This window comes from Archocentrus centrarchus, chromosome 1 (genome assembly GCF_007364275.1).
Source record: "Archocentrus centrarchus isolate MPI-CPG fArcCen1 chromosome 1, fArcCen1, whole genome shotgun sequence".
Taxonomy (NCBI): domain Eukaryota; kingdom Metazoa; phylum Chordata; class Actinopteri; order Cichliformes; family Cichlidae; genus Archocentrus; species Archocentrus centrarchus.
This window is the reverse complement of record NC_044346.1, coordinates 4,867,430-4,886,368: the sequence shown is the minus strand read 5'-3', so window position 1 is coordinate 4,886,368 and position 18,939 is coordinate 4,867,430. Positions and strand designations below refer to the sequence as shown.

The 18,939-nt window shown below is 40.1% G+C and overlaps 1 protein-coding gene across 1 annotated transcript; it reads left to right on the top strand.

The window, feature by feature from the left end:
• Window positions 1-6,659: 6,659 nt before the first annotated feature.
• Window positions 6,660-18,695, top strand: LOC115790291 (B-cell receptor CD22-like). The gene is made up of 6 exons (XM_030744096.1): window positions 6,660-6,714; window positions 7,251-7,511; window positions 16,872-17,132; window positions 18,147-18,237; window positions 18,347-18,404; window positions 18,648-18,695. The coding sequence occupies exons 1-6, from the start codon at window positions 6,660-6,662 to the stop codon at window positions 18,693-18,695; spliced, it is 774 nt and encodes a 257-aa protein (XP_030599956.1).
• Window positions 18,696-18,939: the final 244 nt, after the last annotated feature.

Below are 18,939 nucleotides of genomic sequence, written 5' to 3'. Positions count from 1 at the left end.
AATATTTCAGTACAGTTTTGGGAGGATGAGACATTTTAATTAAAGAATGCAGATCCTGTCAGGAAAATGAATCCATTACAAACACATCTGGACTGGATGAGCTGGGAAATGACTGGAGCCTGAACTGGATCTGGACCTTATCCGGTCTGAACCCGTGATCCTGATCGGTTTGGATCCTCCTGCTGTGCAGGTGGACTCAGACACAGTTCGTGGATCCGTTATAGAGCCTCTGATCACTGATTTAGATGATTTTCAGATGCATACTCTGAATCCCACAGACACATGGAGGGACAAGAAGTTACTGAGTACACTGCTGTTAAATTTAACAGAGGCAGTGCAGCCCATGAGCAATGACATTATCCTCACTGCAAGATTAGTTTTCGCAATACAGCTTTAGGCTGCATACTCAGAATCACCTCATTTCTCTCTGAGCCAAAAATCAGGAAGCCGGAGAGGATCCATCTGCACTGTCCCCTACAGCCAACAAGATCTGATCAACACAACAACAATAATACCCAAGCTCAGATTTTACTTTTCTTTTTTTTTTGGTCTAATAAATTTAAGATACAAAAATTTGACTCAGTCCATCTGTTTGATCAGAACTACAAGCATAAACTTGTTTAAAAAAAAAAAGAAGAAAAGAAAAGAAAAAAATCATGTGAACATGTTTACTTTATTCCCTTTTAAATTCAGCATGTGAATGAACTTTGGTTTGGTCCCAGAAAGAAGCTGCTGGCCTGATCTGATCTTTAAGTATCACAGTTTATCTCTGCATGGCCACAATGGTGGATCCATCCCAGGCAGGTGGTTCAGTGTGTCCTTTTCTCAGACCACCTCATTCAAGAGGATGCTGACATCAGAGATGAAGGTTTACTGATGAAATTATAAAAAAATGTAGTAAGGAAACCTGATTTGTCAACAGTAGCTCAGAGACTCTTGGGAGGTTAATCTACGTGTGTGTGTGTTATACAATAATTATTGTAGAGTCTTTGCTTTATGATGTAAAGTGCCTTTAAGTGACACTTGTTGTGATTTGGCACTACATAATTAAAACTAAATTGAATCAAATTGAACAATTCATGAATGTGCGTTTCTGTATTGAAGATTGTGTCAAGTTCACTAACCAAATGAATCTGTTGGAGCTTTTTTTATTTCTTTATACTAGTAGTAAAATACACATATGATCCTTCATCATTATCATTGTATATTTTTGATGTCTGATATCCTGCTGTAGTGTCATCATTGGTTAATTTACATGAAGAAATTAAGCAGTTTCTAACTTTAAAAACTTAACATAATATTTTGAAAAAAAAAAACTAATTTTTCAAGGATCCAAACACTTCATCACTCAGATTTATCAGAGTGATATAAATGGAAATAAGTGTTGATTTGACACTAAAGTAAAGATAAAATAATATTCTGCTACACCTCCACTGTTGTGTGACTTTTATGCTGTGGGGCACGTTTGTATAATATAAAATTATTACATTCACACTCTGATGACTCAGGAGCAACTTGAGGTTCAATACTGTATCTCACCTAAGAATCATGCAGACTGGAGCAGCCAGGGATTGAACCACCAACCTTCCAATTGGTAGATGACCTGCACTACCTCCTGAGACATAGATGTCAGTCATTGAGCCTTTATTTAGGCCAACAATTATGAGGGGCCGTTAGGGACATTATTACTGAAATGCTCTCACACACACTACTAAAACGCGCTCGCACCCACATTTCAGTAGTGTGTGTGAGCGTGTTTTGGGCAAACAGGAAGTTTTGTGCAAACAGAAAGGCGTTTCAGTAGTGTGTGAGAGCGTTTCAGCAATAATGTCCCTAACGGCCCTTCATAGGTTATCATTTACATTCAACAAATCACCATTTGAATGTAGCAAAAACAAACAAACAAGTGTGCTTTTGTGCCAAGACTGATAAAGATGATTACTGGTGAGCTAAGCTGGTATCATCAGCAGAGGCAGTAGTTAGCTACACCCAGCACCTTTTTCTTACCCTTCCTGCTACCCAAATTAAACTAAAAGGTGTATCAAACCTATTCGTGGCCCAGTCATCATGAGGAGTGACCTCATTAATAAACTGGCCTGCAGTGCTAAAAGAAGAGTCACTGAAAATGTTTTATATTCTTCTTAAATTGACCTCATCAGTTGCATAAAGACGGCTTTTTTCTCATCAGTGATATTTTAAGAAGTTCAAGCTGCATTCAAAGCATTGTGTAAGAATCACTTCTTTATTTCAGTGTGGGGGTTTACAGGCTTCATCTGGTCATGCATGTTAAGTATGCATAGAGGAAGGACAGACACATCTACACTAGATTTTCCAACCACAGAAGACGCTGCCTTCAAACATCTTCAACATCTGAAGAAAGTGTGACTTCCATACATTATGTTACATGTTATGTGATCTACGTGCTGATGAGGTTCAAGAGATGAGAGCAGCAATGAGTTCAACTGCAGCAGCGAGTGGAGTCGTTCTCTTCCTTCTCTCTCTACCAGGTATTGTTTGTGTCTAATTGTTGATTTATATTTAAAGTTACAGCACTGAACACATTTATAGGAGTACTTTTAGTGAATAAATGCAGATGTACAGTGTGGTGTAAACCCTGCAGATCATCGCTCATCATGACTGAGCTGTTTTTAAGTGGTTTTCACTCCCTCACCATCTGTAGGACGAAACTGAAAAGAAAAGATGAAAGAAAAGTGGCTTCATTAACTCAGATTATTCACAGACATTAACTGGAGGATGATTTCTGGATGATAGATCACAAATGTAAAAAAAAGGCCCCATCATCTGCTCTTCACTAGACGATTTTGTATGAGCTGCTTTCTTGTTTCCAGCTCAGCATCGTTGTTGTTTTTGGTGCATTTTTCTAGTTTTTAAATGGTTAAATCAGAAACTCATTGCCAGTTTGATTTTATACTAATTTCCACCTGCAGCAGCACTCTTTGAGGGACATGGAAACAAACTGTGAACACATCCTGCAGACTGATCACCTTCCAAGTTCAGAATTTTTTTGCTGTACAATGTAGACAGACAGGAGCAAAGGGTCAAAGGTCAGACTCAGTCCCAGGCCGGCTGCAGTCATGTGATGTACAGTTGCCTGCTCACCCACTGAGCCAAAGTGGCACCCCAGCAAGATGAGGATTAAAGTCACTGCCTCAAATGTGTGTTTCTCACTATATAATGACACTTGGTGATAGTCATCAGCAGGGTTATTATAGTTAACGAAAACGAACAAAATAACGAAAACTGAAATTGAAAAAACATTGTCGTTAACTGAAATAAATAAAAACTATAATTAAAAGGAAAAAACGATAACTAATTTAAACTGAATTGTGAGTTTACAAAACTAACTGAAATTATCGATAAACTGATGTAGTTTATGGTGGCAAAATTGTAGTTTCATGATGTGGTTGAAGAAATCCTTCGCCGACAGTCTTAATGTATAACATAAAGTTTATTTACAAAAAAGACAATGTCAAAACAGGCGCTTTCCTTTGCGACCTGGGAGAGGGTATGTCTCTAATCGCCCTAGCTCTCAGAACATAAGAAGAGACAAAGGTTATATAGTGTAGTGTTGGCAACCCCCACATCCTGCCTTCCATACATGGTTATAAAAACAGACTTCAGCCTCCTAACCTACAGCTAAACATATGGTCATTCCTTATATGGCAAGCCAGAGAGGTAGAAGAGGGGGCCTCTTTGTGCATTCCTTCTGGCTTGAGGCCAGACCTTAAAGCTCAGGTTACCCTTCTGCACAAACAATAAAGGCTTTAAGGAGAGAGACCATATATGCATACACATAGAAAGTTTAACAGAACAATACAGACACTACATAAAGTATTTTCTGAATAACCAGGTATAGCTTATTTCCTGCATGTATGTGAGGTCGTTCCTTTTTTAGAGAGAGCAACAAAAGGTTACACTCTCATACCATTCACTGATCAAAGCAGCCCTGAACTCAAGGCCATAATCCTAAAGGAGAAAACCTATACATAGATGCAGCTTAACACACAATTTAACACACAGATCGATCAGACACTACACTGACTTTCATTTAGTTGTTTTTTTTTTTTTTAAGCCTTATGGATTGATATGAAATCATTTTTTTCGCTCTCCGAGTTTAAGCTGGGAGCGCCACAGGACAACTGTGAGTGCGCATGTGCGTGCGCTCACCGCGCTGGTCCGCAAAGTAATGGCTGCGGTCTGCCGAGAAAGCGGCAGAGTCCTGTATGGAGGTTCTTTGAGTACAAGAGCACAGATAGAATCGAAAGTCTTGTTGTGGTTGATGAAAAATGTGCGGAACATTTCTCAGTCAGGAAAAACCAGCAACATCAAAGTCCACCTGAGAAGCGCACAACAGAAACCGCTCTGATCCTACCAGGTAACCTGGCCTGGAGAAACGTGACTACTTGTCGGGTCCACGCAGCCCAGAACGTTGTGACTAAACTGTTGCGTCCTTGTGTGTTTCCGGCTACTTTATCAGTGAGAGAATAACAATCAGGAATAATAATCAAAGCATCAATATAAGGACTCACAACTGTCAGCAAATTCCTGGTAGGAGACTGCTGAAAGTATCAGGATGGACGTGAAGGAATGAAGAAAGTGGAAAGAGAAAAAAAAAAAACAGACAAATATATTTGCAGCCAAAACACTGAGCACAAAGAGCAAGGACCAAAAAAGAAGTCCCAGCCTGCGCTGCATATAAAACACCTGTACACGACCACAAGGTAATTAACACACACAATCCAGCTACACAAGCATAAATGTGGACATGAGGTCGGCAACTTCCGTAGGTTATGTACAAAGACCCTGCAAGTTTAATTAGGAGCATTTAACCAAGCTAGCTCCAAAACAGAAGCAGCTTCAGGTGGTGAGAACATCAGGATGCAGCTGGATTTGAGCTTTGACTCCTTCAAAGAGTTTGTTTTTGTCAAACACCACATGTAGCTGTTAATCTACTGCACTGATGCTGAAGTTATTGTAGAAGTTATTGAGTTTGGGAATTCATGTTTTTGTTTCTCCCTGTTGATGTTCATGTGTGTCCTTAATATTACACAAATTTAGCATGTCTTGTGAACAGCTGGTTGTTGAATATATTTCTTTAAACTGTATCTTTTGTCAAGTTTTCATTACATAATAGTCACTTTTGCGCCTTGAATCTTGCACCTGATTGGTATGAAAATACTAAAACTAATACTGAAACTAACTGAAACTAAGCATGAAACCAAAAATAAAAATGAGAAAAGCCACTCTGAAAACTAATTAAAACTAACTGAATTAGAGAAAAAAAGTAAAAACTAACTAAAACTAAACTATAATGTAAAATCCAAAACTATTATAACCCTGGTCATCAGTTTGCATTCACCATCTGCAGCAGCCTGACCCCAGACAAGAAAACAACCAAGCAGAGCAAACAGCTGTTTTCATGTTCTGCACCCTTAAAATATATATTGTGTTTTTTAATCCTACTCAGTACAGCTACATCAGGGTGCAGAAGTCTGTTCATTCACACTGTACCTTCAGACCTTTTATGCTGTCTTGTCTCAGCACACAGAAATGCTAACTGCACTGAGCAGGAATAACTGGGTATTGTAACTGTTTCTGTTCATTTTCTTAAGATGAACAATTCAAACATTAGACTGACATCAACAATGGAGGCAACAGTAGAAATGAACTGAATGGATAAACAGACCAGAAAATATACCCTGCTAAAATCCTTAAGACAGTATCCATGATGAGGAACGTCAGGAACAATAAATGTGTGCTGTATATTCTGAGGAAGGATGCTTGGTGTAAATGAACGTATTCCTAAACAATACATGTTTTTTTCTAACCATAAAATGTGTTTTTATTTTTCTCTCTGCGGTCTCTGGTGTTTCAGTGCCCTCTAGTGGTGAAACGTTAGTATTGCTGCTTCAGTCCTGAGCGCTCACTCCACTGTCTGCATCCATCGTTCCATCCATGCTCTTAGCCGCTGACCCCATTCATGGCCACGGGTGCTTTGAAGAATCATTTCACACAAATTAAAGAAGTAAGAAGCACATGCTGAGAATAACACCATCATTATTTTCCAGTGCACACCACTGTAGTTAATCACAGTGGATTAATAGTAGTTTTTAGGATCTTGATATCTTTGATGTTATGATGATCATCCTTTGGAGAAAGTACATCAGTTCAGTGTTCAGCTTCACATTCATGATTTTGTTAGCTGTAAAGTCGTGGTGCAGACTGTGTGTGTGTGTGTGTGTGTGTGTGTGTGTGTGTGTGTGTGTGTGTGTGTGTGTGTGTGTGTGGTCAGAGGTTTACCTCTAACAGACCACACAGCTCATCATTCATTCTGCTCTCTTCAAATCATTGTATCAAGAAGTACGACCATCAACACAACCTTATTTTACCTTCAGTGTTTTCTTGTGTTTGGCTCAGTGTGCACATTAATGCTGTGAACAGGAAGGAAGCTGGTGTATTTAAGCAGTTAGATTTCCGTCTTGTGCCTGCAGACCACAGCAGAGAGACATCTTTAGACAATGACCTTCAGCTTTGTAAGTAGAATTGTTTATTGATGCGTCTGATTCCTGGATACTTTATTTATCTGCTCACATGTTTTATTGTCTCTGAAGTCACGCAGACAGATGAGAGGAGCAGCTATGATTTTAACTGCAGCAGTGAGAGGATTTGCCGTCATCCTTCTCTCTGTGTCAGGTACTGTTTGTCTACATTTACATTCACTGTTTGAAAAGAGGAATGTAGCAAAGGAAAGTTGAACTAAGCCTCTAAAATCAGGCTCTAAAATAAAGTTGTAGTCTATATAGTGAACAAAGTTTCTATACTTGCTTTTTCCAAGAACAATTACATCATCTCACACACAGACACACACACAGACACACACACACACACACACACAAACACACACACACACACAGTTGTCAGTAGCTCATTGTTATCTACTCTTTATAGAGTATCTGCTGTAAACAGTTTCTCTTTAAGTCTGTTCTGCTTTTCTTTGGGTTTCACAGCTACAGTGTGAACAGAGAGACGAGTGCATCAAACAATTTTCTTTCACAGTAACTGAACTGAACAATAACTGAACAAACACTTTTTGTGTAAGACTGAAGACTAAACAAGTCAAAAGCTGAAACTACTACAGAAAAGTGTAAAGCTTTTAGGTTGACCACCCGACACAAATGCACACTTACAACCTCTCATATATATTGTTATATTTTTTACACCTCCTCCAGATGCTCCAAAGCTTCCCTCTGTGTCAGTGAGTCCCTCTGCTGAGATAGTGGAGGGCAGCTCAGTGACTCTGACCTGCAGCAGTGATGCTAACCCAGCAGCTAATTACACCTGGTACAAGGAGGATGAAGACTCACCTAAAGCATCAGGACAGAACTTCATCATCACTGACATCAGACCTGAACACAGTGGGAGTTATTACTGTGTCACCCAGAACAGAAGAGGATATCAGACCTCCACCTTAGAGCTGACAGTTGTCACAAGTAAGTTTCAGTCTCTAAACTGATCAGTGTAAATATATAAATGTATATAATAATAATTGTGTAGCCCAGGAAATGAGTTTTCACACAGGACACAATAACAGGGGTTTCTGCAGCACTTTAATGGCACACAAACACACAAAGAGTAAAACACACAAAAATGGACACAAAAACATGGCAGTGGGTCTGACTACACACAGAAACAAACAGAGGAACAAATTAATGCCAAAACCACCAAATAATAATAAAATGTCTTCAGGCACTCACATTTCACAGCAGTCTCACTAACTTCACTCTTGGACACTCTGCAGACTGCACACTTAGCATCTTGCTGCACATGTGAGGACATGTGATCTTTAGCCCACTCAGCAGATATTGGTCACTAACACCAACACCAACAAACATATACACACTCTTAGTAAAATACTGACTCATAACTTCTTTAAAGTACTGACACAATATTTCAACACATTACTGACATCATTATCAACCACTGTTCTTCATGATGCTGCCACCTTGTGACAGAAGTGTGTAACATCAGGTGAACCTCTGCCAGTACATTTGTGATGCACCTTAAAACCTACAAATTACCAACAAATGTCACATTGAAGAGAAACTGACAGAGAACATGTTTACTGACACCCCAACATCCCAGGAGAGAAACTTCTTTAGTCCAGTTTCAACCACCCAGCTACATATATGAATATCATACTTATACTATATATAATATTGTAAACACAGTTATCATTGATTCATTTCCATTCAAGGAAAAACTATTGCTTGAGTAGATGATGACAATACATGATCCAAGGAGTCGTTCTCCGTGCTAAGAATTTCAAATTAAATGTAAAAATGTTGCTTTGTATGTAAGAATTTGTATGTAAGCCTGGAAACATGTAAAAAGAGGAGCTGACAGATTTCAGGAGCTTTAACCTCACACTGGAACATCTCAAAGTTATTGTGTTAAAAATCACAATGTTGTGCCTGTGCTTTGGTTTCCTGTGATCGTTGTGTTCTCAGTAGCTTCCTGTCTTATTTTGAAGAGGTTCTCACATCCTGTTTAACTTCATTTTCTGAGGAGGGGTTTTTGCTTCCCAGTGGGTTTAGTTTCCTGTGTCCAGCCCTGTGTGGACACAGTCTTGTCTCTTCCTCTGTCTGTTTTTCCTTCACTTTGCTCTACGCTCACTCCTCATATTTTTATGCTTTGCTGCTTTCTGTTTCAAGGTCATCACCTACCTGAACTTAGGGACCAGCTCAAGCACCCACTCTGCAGCAGATTGTCATCAGTAGCAGAGCAGTAATCAGGCTCCTCTGTGGCTCTTGTGTTTTCTGCCCATGCTAACATCTTTGTTTTCTAGTTACTCCCAGATGGCTGAAGAGTTCACTACATACAAGAATCCCTTACCTGTTTCTGTCAAGCTGGTCCACCTTTTCTGGAAAGAACTGCTTAAATACTCACCTCTCAGTCTCACCTGCCTGTCCACCCTCCAATGGTTCCCACAGTCTTAGGATCCCTGACTATTCCACCCACTGCCCTCTCTCTGGATTCTCCAAGTATGAACTCACTCCAATAAACACTTCATTTTTTCAGAGTTTGATACAATATGTAAAAACTATTTGGGAAGTGAGTATGCTTCTTTAATCCACATATCTGTATGATTATCAGTAAATCAATTAAAATGTAAATAGGTCCAACAAAACCCTGTGAAGAAAGCACCAAGATTAAATGTAAGTGATGACTGATAAAATGGTCCTGATTCATAGGGTGAGGAGTGCAGCAACCTGGGAGGGGCTCAGAGTAGAGCTGCTACTCCTCCACACTGAAAGGAGTCAGTTGAGGTGGTTCGAGATTCTGACTAGGATGCCTCCCTATTGTTTCTAGGGTGAGGTGTTCACATCCTACTGGGGGGGGGGGGCTCGATGCAGACCCACGCTGGAGAAATTATATCTGGTCTGGGAATGCCTCGGCGTTCCCACGGATAAGCTGGAGGAGGTGGCTGTGGAGAGGGAGGTCTGGGTTTCTCTGCTGCCCCCACAGCACGGTGGAAGAATGGATGGTCCTGATTCAGTTTCTCTGGTGAAACTTTAGTGTTGCAGTTTCAGGCTTTACTGCACAAACTTTGTTATGGAACCACACCTCACCTTTCATGACGTTCTCACACAGATTATATGAAGAATTTCAAAGCACCGTGATCATTAACACAACATTGTTTTTACCTCAGTGTTAACTTGCATTTGGCTCATTGTGCATATTAATGCTGTGAAGAGGAAGAACGTCTGGTTTCACTAACCTGATTTCTGTCTTCTGACCACAGCAGAGAGGCATCTTTAGAAATGAGCTTCAGCTTTGTGAGTACAATTCTTCATTGATGTGTCTGATTCCTGGATACATTATTTACCTGCTCACATGCTTTATTGTGTCTGAAGTCACGCAGACAGATGAGGATTAAATGTCATCATCTGTGATGGATTATTTAGTGATCAGAGAAAAGTGCACAGACTGCAGTAAACGGCGTCGAGCTTCATCACATTTCTGAGACTCTTTGATCTCCTCCTCACTTTACATTCAGATTAAATGTGGAGAACATGAGTATTTCCTCCAGTTTTACTTCACACTGACCATGTAACACTGAGGATGTGTTTGGACTCTTCTGTGTCATCGTTCACGTGGGTTTAAAACAGCAGTAAAGATCACATGACGCACAATATTTAAGACTCACTTCCACAACCACGAGCTCACTTTTGTACAGCTGAAGGTGCCTCAGGAGTTGCTGAGCCTCCAGTATTAGCCAATCATCCTCCAGCATAGATTAGGACAGTTTATCAGCTCCTGTCCTATTTTAAATGTTTTTATGTTGTTTGCTCAAAGTCAAACTAAATCAGCTAAAATGGATGTAATGGTATCAGTGAGTGTGAGTCAAAGAGCAGAGCTGCATCAGTGTGGCAGAGTGTACAGCTCATCTTTCACTGCTCTCACCTCACCCATTTACAGCTTTTTGTGGGCCTCATGTAAGATTCTGTTTGGGGCCCCAATGAGGGGGGGTTCAAACTCTTTCAGATGATCCATGGTGACACTTTAATCTGTTAGACTTTAAGAAGAATCCAATCCAATTTTTGTTTTTCAGCAAATTTTCTCACAAACTCCTCAAATATTCTGAAACTGAGCTCACAGCTCGGCTCCTGTCCATCTGCATTTGGCCCATCTTGCACATCAATGCTGTGAACAGGAAGGAAGTTGGTGCTCTATGATAGTTTGATTTCCTTCTTTAGCCTGCAGATCACAGCAGAAAGGCATCTCAGTGCAACAGCTTTAAAGATCACTCTGAATCGAAGCTCTGCGGTCCTGAATGCAGCCAACACGGCTAAAATCCTTCACTTCCTGAGGACACCAGAGAAGACTCTCAGTATGCAGATCATGTTCAGGTCATTGAAAAGGGGAGAAGATGGTCCTCTGAGAATCACTGACCAATCACAGAGTGATTCAGCCCAGCATCACTTCAGTTTAGATTTTCTTGGAAACTGATGTTCACAACATGGAATAAAGACATTTTAAGCTCTTTTGAAAAAGACACCGTAAAGAAGGGTTAGAGTCTTTCAATAAGGGCTTGTTTTCAAACCTTTTGTTGAAGAGGACCTTAACTGGTACTTCTTCACCTTACTGCTCCATTAATGAAAAATCCATTGTGAAAAAAGCAGTTTTGGTTCCAAACATAAAATGTGTTTTTATTTTTCTCTCTGCGGTCTCTGGTGTTTCAGTGCCCTCTAGTGGTGAAACGTTAGTATTGCTGCTTCAGTCCTGAGCGCTCACTCCACTGTCTGCATCCATCGTTCCATCCATGCTCTTAGCCGCTGACCCCATTCATGGCCACGGGTGCTTTGAAGAATCATTTCACACAAATTAAAGAAGTAAAAAGCACATGCTGAGAATAACACCATCATTATTTTCCAGTGCACACCACTGTAGTTAATCACAGTGGATTAATAGTAGTTTTTAGGATCTTGATATCTTTGATGTTATGATGATCATCCTTTGGAGAAAGTACATCAGTTCAGTGTTCAGCTTCACATTCGTGTTTTTGTTAGCTGTAAAGCTAAACAGATCAAATGGATGTTGTGGTGTGTGTGTAGTCAAAGTTTAGAGCCCATGTAAGGATCTAAAGGTTTTTTTTTTTTTTTTTTTGCATTTTTGGCCACAGCAGCTTTTGTTGGCAGTGGAGAGAGACAGGAAATGAGGGAAAAACACAGGGGAAGACAAGCGGGCAAATTGGCGACAGGCCGGGAGCGAACCCGCGCCGCCCACACCGCAGCGCGGCATATCTATGTGGTCGCCGGCTTCACCACTAAGCCACAAAGGCGCCCAAGGACCGACAGTTTAACAGGTATCCACCTCAGTAGTTTGACTCTGCTCTCTTCAAATCATTATACAGCTCGTCCAGATGTGGTGGAAATGCACGATGTGACGGCTCAGGAGCCCAAGCTGCTCGTGAACTTAAAAGCCATCAGGAACACTGTGCCGGTGCCCAGACACCGGTGCTTCAAACGGAAGTATCTGTATCAAGAAGTACGACCATCAACACAACCTAATTTTACCTTCAGTGTTTTCTTGTGTTTGGCTCAGTGTGCACATTAATGCTGTGAACAGGAAGGAAGCTGGTGTATTTAAGCAGTTAGATTTCCGTCTTGTGCCTGCAGACCACAGCAGAGAGACATCTTTAGACAATGACCTTCAGCTTTGTAAGCAGAATTGTTTATTGATGCGTCTGATTCCTGGATACTTTATTTATCTGCTCACATGTTTTATTGTCTCTGAAGTCACGCAGACAGATGAGAGGAGCAGCTATGATTTTAACTGCAGCAGTGAGAGGATTTGCCGTCATCCTTCTCTCTGTGTCAGGTACTGTTTGTCTACATTTACATTCACTGTTTGAAAAGAGGAATGTAGCAAAGGAAAGTTGAACTAAGCCTCTAAAATCAGGCTGAAAATCAGAGTTGAGTCTATATAGTGAACAAAGTTTCTATACTTGCTTTTTCCAAGAACAATTACATCATCTCACACACAGACATACACACAGACACACACACACACAAACACACACACACACACAGTTGTCAGTAGCTCATTGTTATCTACTCTTTATAGAGTATCTGCTGTAAACAGTTTCTCTTTAAGTCTGTTCTGCTTTTCTTTGGGTTTCACAGCTACAGTGTGAACAGAGAGACGAGTGCATCAAACACTTTTCTTTCACAGTAACTGAACTGAACAATAACTGAACAAACACTTTTTGTGTGAGACTGAAGACTAAACAAAGTCAAAAAGCTGGAACAAACTAACTACAGAAAAGTGTAAATGTCTTTTTTTTAATATTCCAGTGAAAATAACCAAATTTTCATTCTTTAAAACTGATCCTGTCATTGGGGAGTTTGAGCATCGTTCACTTTGACCTTTGAACTCGTTGCTAACTGAAGGTCTTTAATAGTGATTGTGGTTTCTGCTGTGCTCTGTGTTACAGTGGTACAGGGTCAGAATGGCTGGAGAGTGACTTACACTTCTACTCAGATCTGTGCTGTAAAAGGATCAACAGTAGAAATACGCTGCAGCTACACATATCCATACAGTACACATTATCAAGTTCAACAGAAATTGTGGTTTACTAAAGGCACTAACAAAGAACCTGTGGATCTAAAATCAGACTCAGACTATAAAGGACGAGTGGAGTATCGTTGTTCTGGGCAGAGTTGCACTGTGACAATCACAGACCTGAGAGAGAGCGACTCAGCTGAGTACAAGTTCAGATTCATAACAAACCAACCAGATGGTGGATATACTGGTTCACCTGGAGTCACTTTGACTGTCACAGGTAACATTTTATTTAAATGAATGATTTGGTTCCAGGTCTAATCTGCATGTACTTTAAGAACATAAACTGTGTTTCTGTTGTTTCCACATGTATGCAGCTCTCCAGGTGCAGGTAATCACAGCACAGCACCTACAGGGTTATACCCAGGTACAGCTGAGATGTCACAGCAGCTGTTTGCCTGATCATCCTTCCTATGTCTGGATCAGGAATGGGCGAAACACTTTGAGTCAAACATCTTCTTCTATCCAGTCTTCATTTGATCCTGCAGACTTCATTTCCTGTGCTTTAAAAGGACACGAGTCGTTTCCCTCTCCATCAGTGTGTGAGTTTACTCAACAGCCTTCACAAACACTCCACCATCTGCAGCCTGAACATACGACCCTGTATGTTAACTACATGGAACTCTGAGTGTCTTGTTGATTGAAAGTGCTGCTGTCTGAAAAAGAGGAAGTTTCATTGATATTTGGCTCTGAGATATTCAGAGCAGTTCAGCTCATCCACCAGCACAGCATCCACAGCATTGGATGGTTTGTAGTTGGTGATGTTTTGGACCTCCAGCCACACCTGCCTCCAGGTGTTCCTGTGGAGGTGGTCCTCTGTTTTATTGTTGTAATTCAACTTGGCCTGTACTCCCCATCATCAGTGGGAGCAAACATTTACTGAAAAACGCTGTAGACGAATTCCCAAATATGAGCAACTAAATCCAACTTTACTTTTTTCCAACAATGAAGTGAAATGATTTTGAATCTAGTCTAGAAAGTAACATAGTTCTTTATGTGGGTCTGACTCAGCTTACCAACATGACCAATAATTAGTGGTTTTTAAACATGAAATTACACAATTAAACATGGAGATCATACTGTGCCAGGTAAGATCTACTGTATGCAGCATCACTTAAATTCATTTTTCAAAAAGGTGACATTAAAGACCCCCTCTCATCATCATTGGTCAATCAAAGGCATTTCTAAAGTATTTCCAGCATATCCCAAACATATTCTTATTTTATGAAATTCCTACAGTTTAGGATCAAACACATTAGAAGAATCTTCTTCCAGAACCTGCAGTTTGAGAAATGAATTATAAAATTATGATGGAAATTGTGAAGAAAACCTTTTGGCAGTGTCTGATTTGTAAAGCAGCAGGAAATGAAGCTCCACTTTGTGTTTCCATAAATTCTTGTACATTTAAACATCAGCTCCATCTGATCCTCCCACTCTGGACAGTATTACTGTACAGCTGTGGATAAGCTGGGAACCCAAACATCTGCATCCATCTTTATTGATGTGAAATGTGAGTGGAACTAATTTTGTAGAGTTCTCTCTTTTCTTCTGGATTATGCAACATCAATTATCATGAAAGTTAGACCATGTTTTTTTTTTATATAGTTATACTCATAGCTTTAGTATCTCTACTGTTTTTCTTCTAGTTCCACTAGGAGGTTCAAATTCTTGAAGAACATACTGCTACAGACACATGAAACATGTCACTTCCTGATCATTTGCATGAAATATAATTGCATCACTCTGTTTTATCTCCCAGATGCTCCAAGATATGTTTCAGTGTGGGTGCGCCCTTCTAATGAAATCAGGGAGGGCGGCTCAGTGACTCTGACCTGTAGCAGTGATGCTAACCCAGCAGCTAAACTCTCCTGGTACAAGAAGGATGGTCAAACACCTCTCAGTAATGAACAGCAGCTCTCCTTCAACTCCATCCGATCCTCTGACTCTGGACAGTATTACTGTACAGCTGAGAATAAGCTCGGCAGGAGAACATCTGAATCCATCTCTGTTGATGTGACGTGGGAGTAAATCCTCTTTAATAACACTGAATTGACTTGAACACATATGGATCCCACTGTCCTGCTCATTTATCTCATTAGGTCATTTTGGCCCTACTGTCACAGCCTACTGCCACAAACTTGGGTTTTATGATGATGAGAGTTTTAGGTTGAAGGGTCAGATCAGTGCAGTGGTGAAATCTAGTTTCTTTCACCTGAGACAGCTGCAGAAGATAAAACAGTTAAAAGATCACTTTAAAGCAGTGATTCATGTCTTTATTATAACTCAGATGGATTCTGTAACTCTTTATGTGTTGGTATTAGTCAGTCCTCCATGTCTCGTCTTCAGCTGGTCCAAAATGCTGCCTCACAGCTTTTGACTGGAACATAGAAGAGAGAGCACATGACTTTTTACTCATGTTTAACTGTGTATTTTATGGGTGCTTTTATTTTCTGTCTACTGTATTTTCTCTCGTGCTGGTGTGTTTTGTTCCCATGTTCAGCACTTTGCTCAGTGGTTGCTGTTTTTAAAGTGATTTATAAATAAAGTTGGCTTGGCTATCATCACATTTTTAGTGACCAAACCACAGAGAAAACAGAGCACAGGGATTTTTGTCATACTTATAATAAATGCATGACTCTTGATTTGGGCATTTCATACATTTTAAATATTTTACAATTTTATGAGTTATATGACATGCTGAGATCAGTCTAAGCACTTGTAATCCAGCTTACAGAGGTTTTGCAATGGCTTCTTATAGTGATGATTGCTCCTGTGTCTAACATAATTATCTAGATTGATGCAAAACTGAATTATTTTGGGAAATGTCTAAAATCAATTTCCATGAAGAAGCATGAAGGAGCTGTCTCTAATCAAAGAAGAATAATTAACAGGTTACACCAAAAAGACAACAGTATAAAAAAGACTGTACTTGTACTGATAGACCTGTAAACTTCTGCTTGAAAAATGAAAAGTGGAACTAAATGAAGCCACTAATCAGCAGTATGTTTGATGTTAGGTATCATACCCTTAACAAGAAGAACGCCATCCCAGCAGTCAGAAAACAGGAGCTTGGTCCATCCTGTTGTGACTATTAGAGCAACTTCTGTAGGAACTTGTCAGTTTGACCAGTTGTCCAGAATAATGAAAAAGACTTTTTTTGATACTCTCAGTATGTAAAAAGTATTTGTACATGAGAAAAAGATCAAAATGTAAACAGAAAATTCTCATATGACACTATTTGGGGTGGATGTGGCTCAGGAGGTTGAGCAGGTCACCTACTAATTAGAAGGTTGGCGGTTCAATTCCTGGCTGCATCCCAAAGTATCCTTGGGCAAAATACTGAACCCCAAGTTGCTCTCAAATGCAGTGAGTGAATGTTAGATAGTAAAAGCACTTATCTTAGATATGCATGGAAGTGCTTGTATGAATGAGTGTCAGTGTAAACGTGTTGTATAAGTGCTTTGAGTGCTCAATTAGAGTAGAAAAGCACTATTTAAGATAAGTCCATTTACACTAATGGAAATGTTGAAGGAAGCTCTACAAGTGTTTTCCTCACTTAATACAAGAAGTTGAAATCCAATAATGATAATTTTGAGGAGACCAAACATAATAATGAGGAGAGTCAGTACGATATTACAATGTAAACAGATACATGAAAAATACTAGTACACACAAACACAATAATAATCCAATTTCCTGTTTCATTTTCATGTTCTTTCCTCCAGATGCTCCCAAAGCTGTTACTGTGTCAGTGAGTCCCACTGGTGAAATCAAGGAGGGCAGCTCAGTGACTCTGACCTGCAGCAGTGATGCTAACCCAGCAGCTAATTACACCTGGTACAAGGAGGATGAAGACTCACCAAAAGCATCAGGACAGAACTTCACCATCACTGACATCAGACCTGAACACAGTGGGAGTTATTACTGTGTCGCCCAGAACACCAGAGGATATCAGACCTCCACCTTAGAGCTGACTGTTGTGGCAGGTAATCATCCATCCATCTTCCTCCACTTATTAGTTGCAGCCTAAGCAGAGAAGCACAGACCTCCCTCTACCCAGCCACCTCCTCCAGCTTGTCTGGGGTGACCCAAAGGTGTTTCCAGGCCAGCCTAGAGATATAATCTCTCCAGCATGTCCTGGGTCTGCCTCGTGGGCCTCCTACTGGTAGGACATGCCTGGAGGGAAAGCGTTTCCACACAGGACACAATAACAGATGTTTGTGCAGCACTTTAATGGCACACAAACACACAAAGAGTAAAACACACAAAAATAGACACAAAAACATGGCAGTGGGTCTGACTACACACAGAAACAAACAGAGGAACAAATTAATGCCAAAACCACCAAATAATAATAAAATGTCTTCAGGCACTCACATTTCACAGCAGTCTCACTAACTTCACTCTTGGACACTCTGCAGACTGCACACTTAGCATCTTGCTGCACATGTGAGGACATGTGATCTTTAGCCCACTCAGCAGATATTGGTCACTAACACCAACACCAACAAACATATACACACTCTTAGTAAAATACTGACTCATAACTTCTTTAAAGTACTGACACAATATTTCAACACATTACTGACATCATTACAACCACTGTTCTTCATGATGCTGCCACCTTGTGACAGAAGTGTGTAACATCAGGTGAACCTCTGCCAGTACATTTGTGATGCACCTTAAAACCACAAATTACCAACAAATGTCACATTTAAGAGAAACTGACAGAGAACATGTTTACTGACACCCCAACATCCCAGGAGAGAAACTTCTTTAGTCCAGTTTCAACCACCCAGCTACATATATGAATATCATGCTTATACTATATATAATATTGTAAACACAGTTATCATTGATTCATTTCCATTCAAGGAAAAACTATTGCTTGAGTAGATGATGACAATACATGACTAACAGCATCAGCTGGCAAATGCAAACATTTCTCAGTCTAATGTCACTGCTAAGAAATCTCTGCCATGTGTTGGTCTCATTTTTAGGGAACTCAGTAATAATGATCATCAATATCATCAGGTTGACTCTGATGGTCCTGATCCTGATTCCTCTGCTTGTCTTGAGTCTGTGGATGAGGTAAAACAATACAAAGACTTCACCCTCTTTTATTTTCTTCTTCACACCTTTAGTTTCAAAGTCCTTCGTTACATTTATACTGAATTTGTTGCTGCTTTATTATATCCAGGAGGAAGAAACGTATCATCTTAAAAGCTGAACCAAATGAACCTGTAGAGATGACTGAGGTGAGCTCATAAAAACTTACACTGCAATTACAATAAAACAGTTTTTGATGCACAAGAAAAGATGATTGATTATTGATAGGATATGATGGAAATATTTGCATCAGGAGCTAGTGAGGCTTGACAAATGATTTATTATTAAATCCATGTGCATGTTTGATGAATGAAGCTCTTTCAGTCTCAGCACTTCATCTTTCTCCATTAGGTACACTCTGATCCTGAATGATTCCTGATTCATCCTCAAAGGCTGTAACTGCAGCACAGACGGATGACGAGGAGGAACACCAGCTGTGAAGTCCACTCAGGTCACAGCAGGGGTGTCACTGCAGGTCAAGGGTCACATTCAGCCCAGTTTGATATTTTCTGTGGACTAAAACATTTGCTAACAAGCTAAAAAATGCCAGAATTGTCCCCTTTCTCCTTTTTCTTTTATAAATGGTGTGATGAACAGCCTGGGGTGTTTTTCCACATGCAGCCAATCTAATGTCATCACAGAGAAACCCACAGAGCTCACACTCTAAGAAATAAATGCAGAAAA

Coding starts and splice junctions, on each gene's coding strand:
- LOC115790291 (XM_030744096.1), top strand. CDS start 6,660: ATGATTTTAACTGCAGCAGTGAGAGGATTTGCCGTCATCCTTCTCTCT. Junction 17,133..18,146: donor AGAGCTGACTGTTGTGGCAG/GTAATCATCCAT, acceptor TCTCATTTTTAG/GGAACTCAGTAATAATGATC. Junction 18,405..18,647: donor AACCTGTAGAGATGACTGAG/GTGAGCTCATAA, acceptor TCATCCTCAAAG/GCTGTAACTGCAGCACAGAC.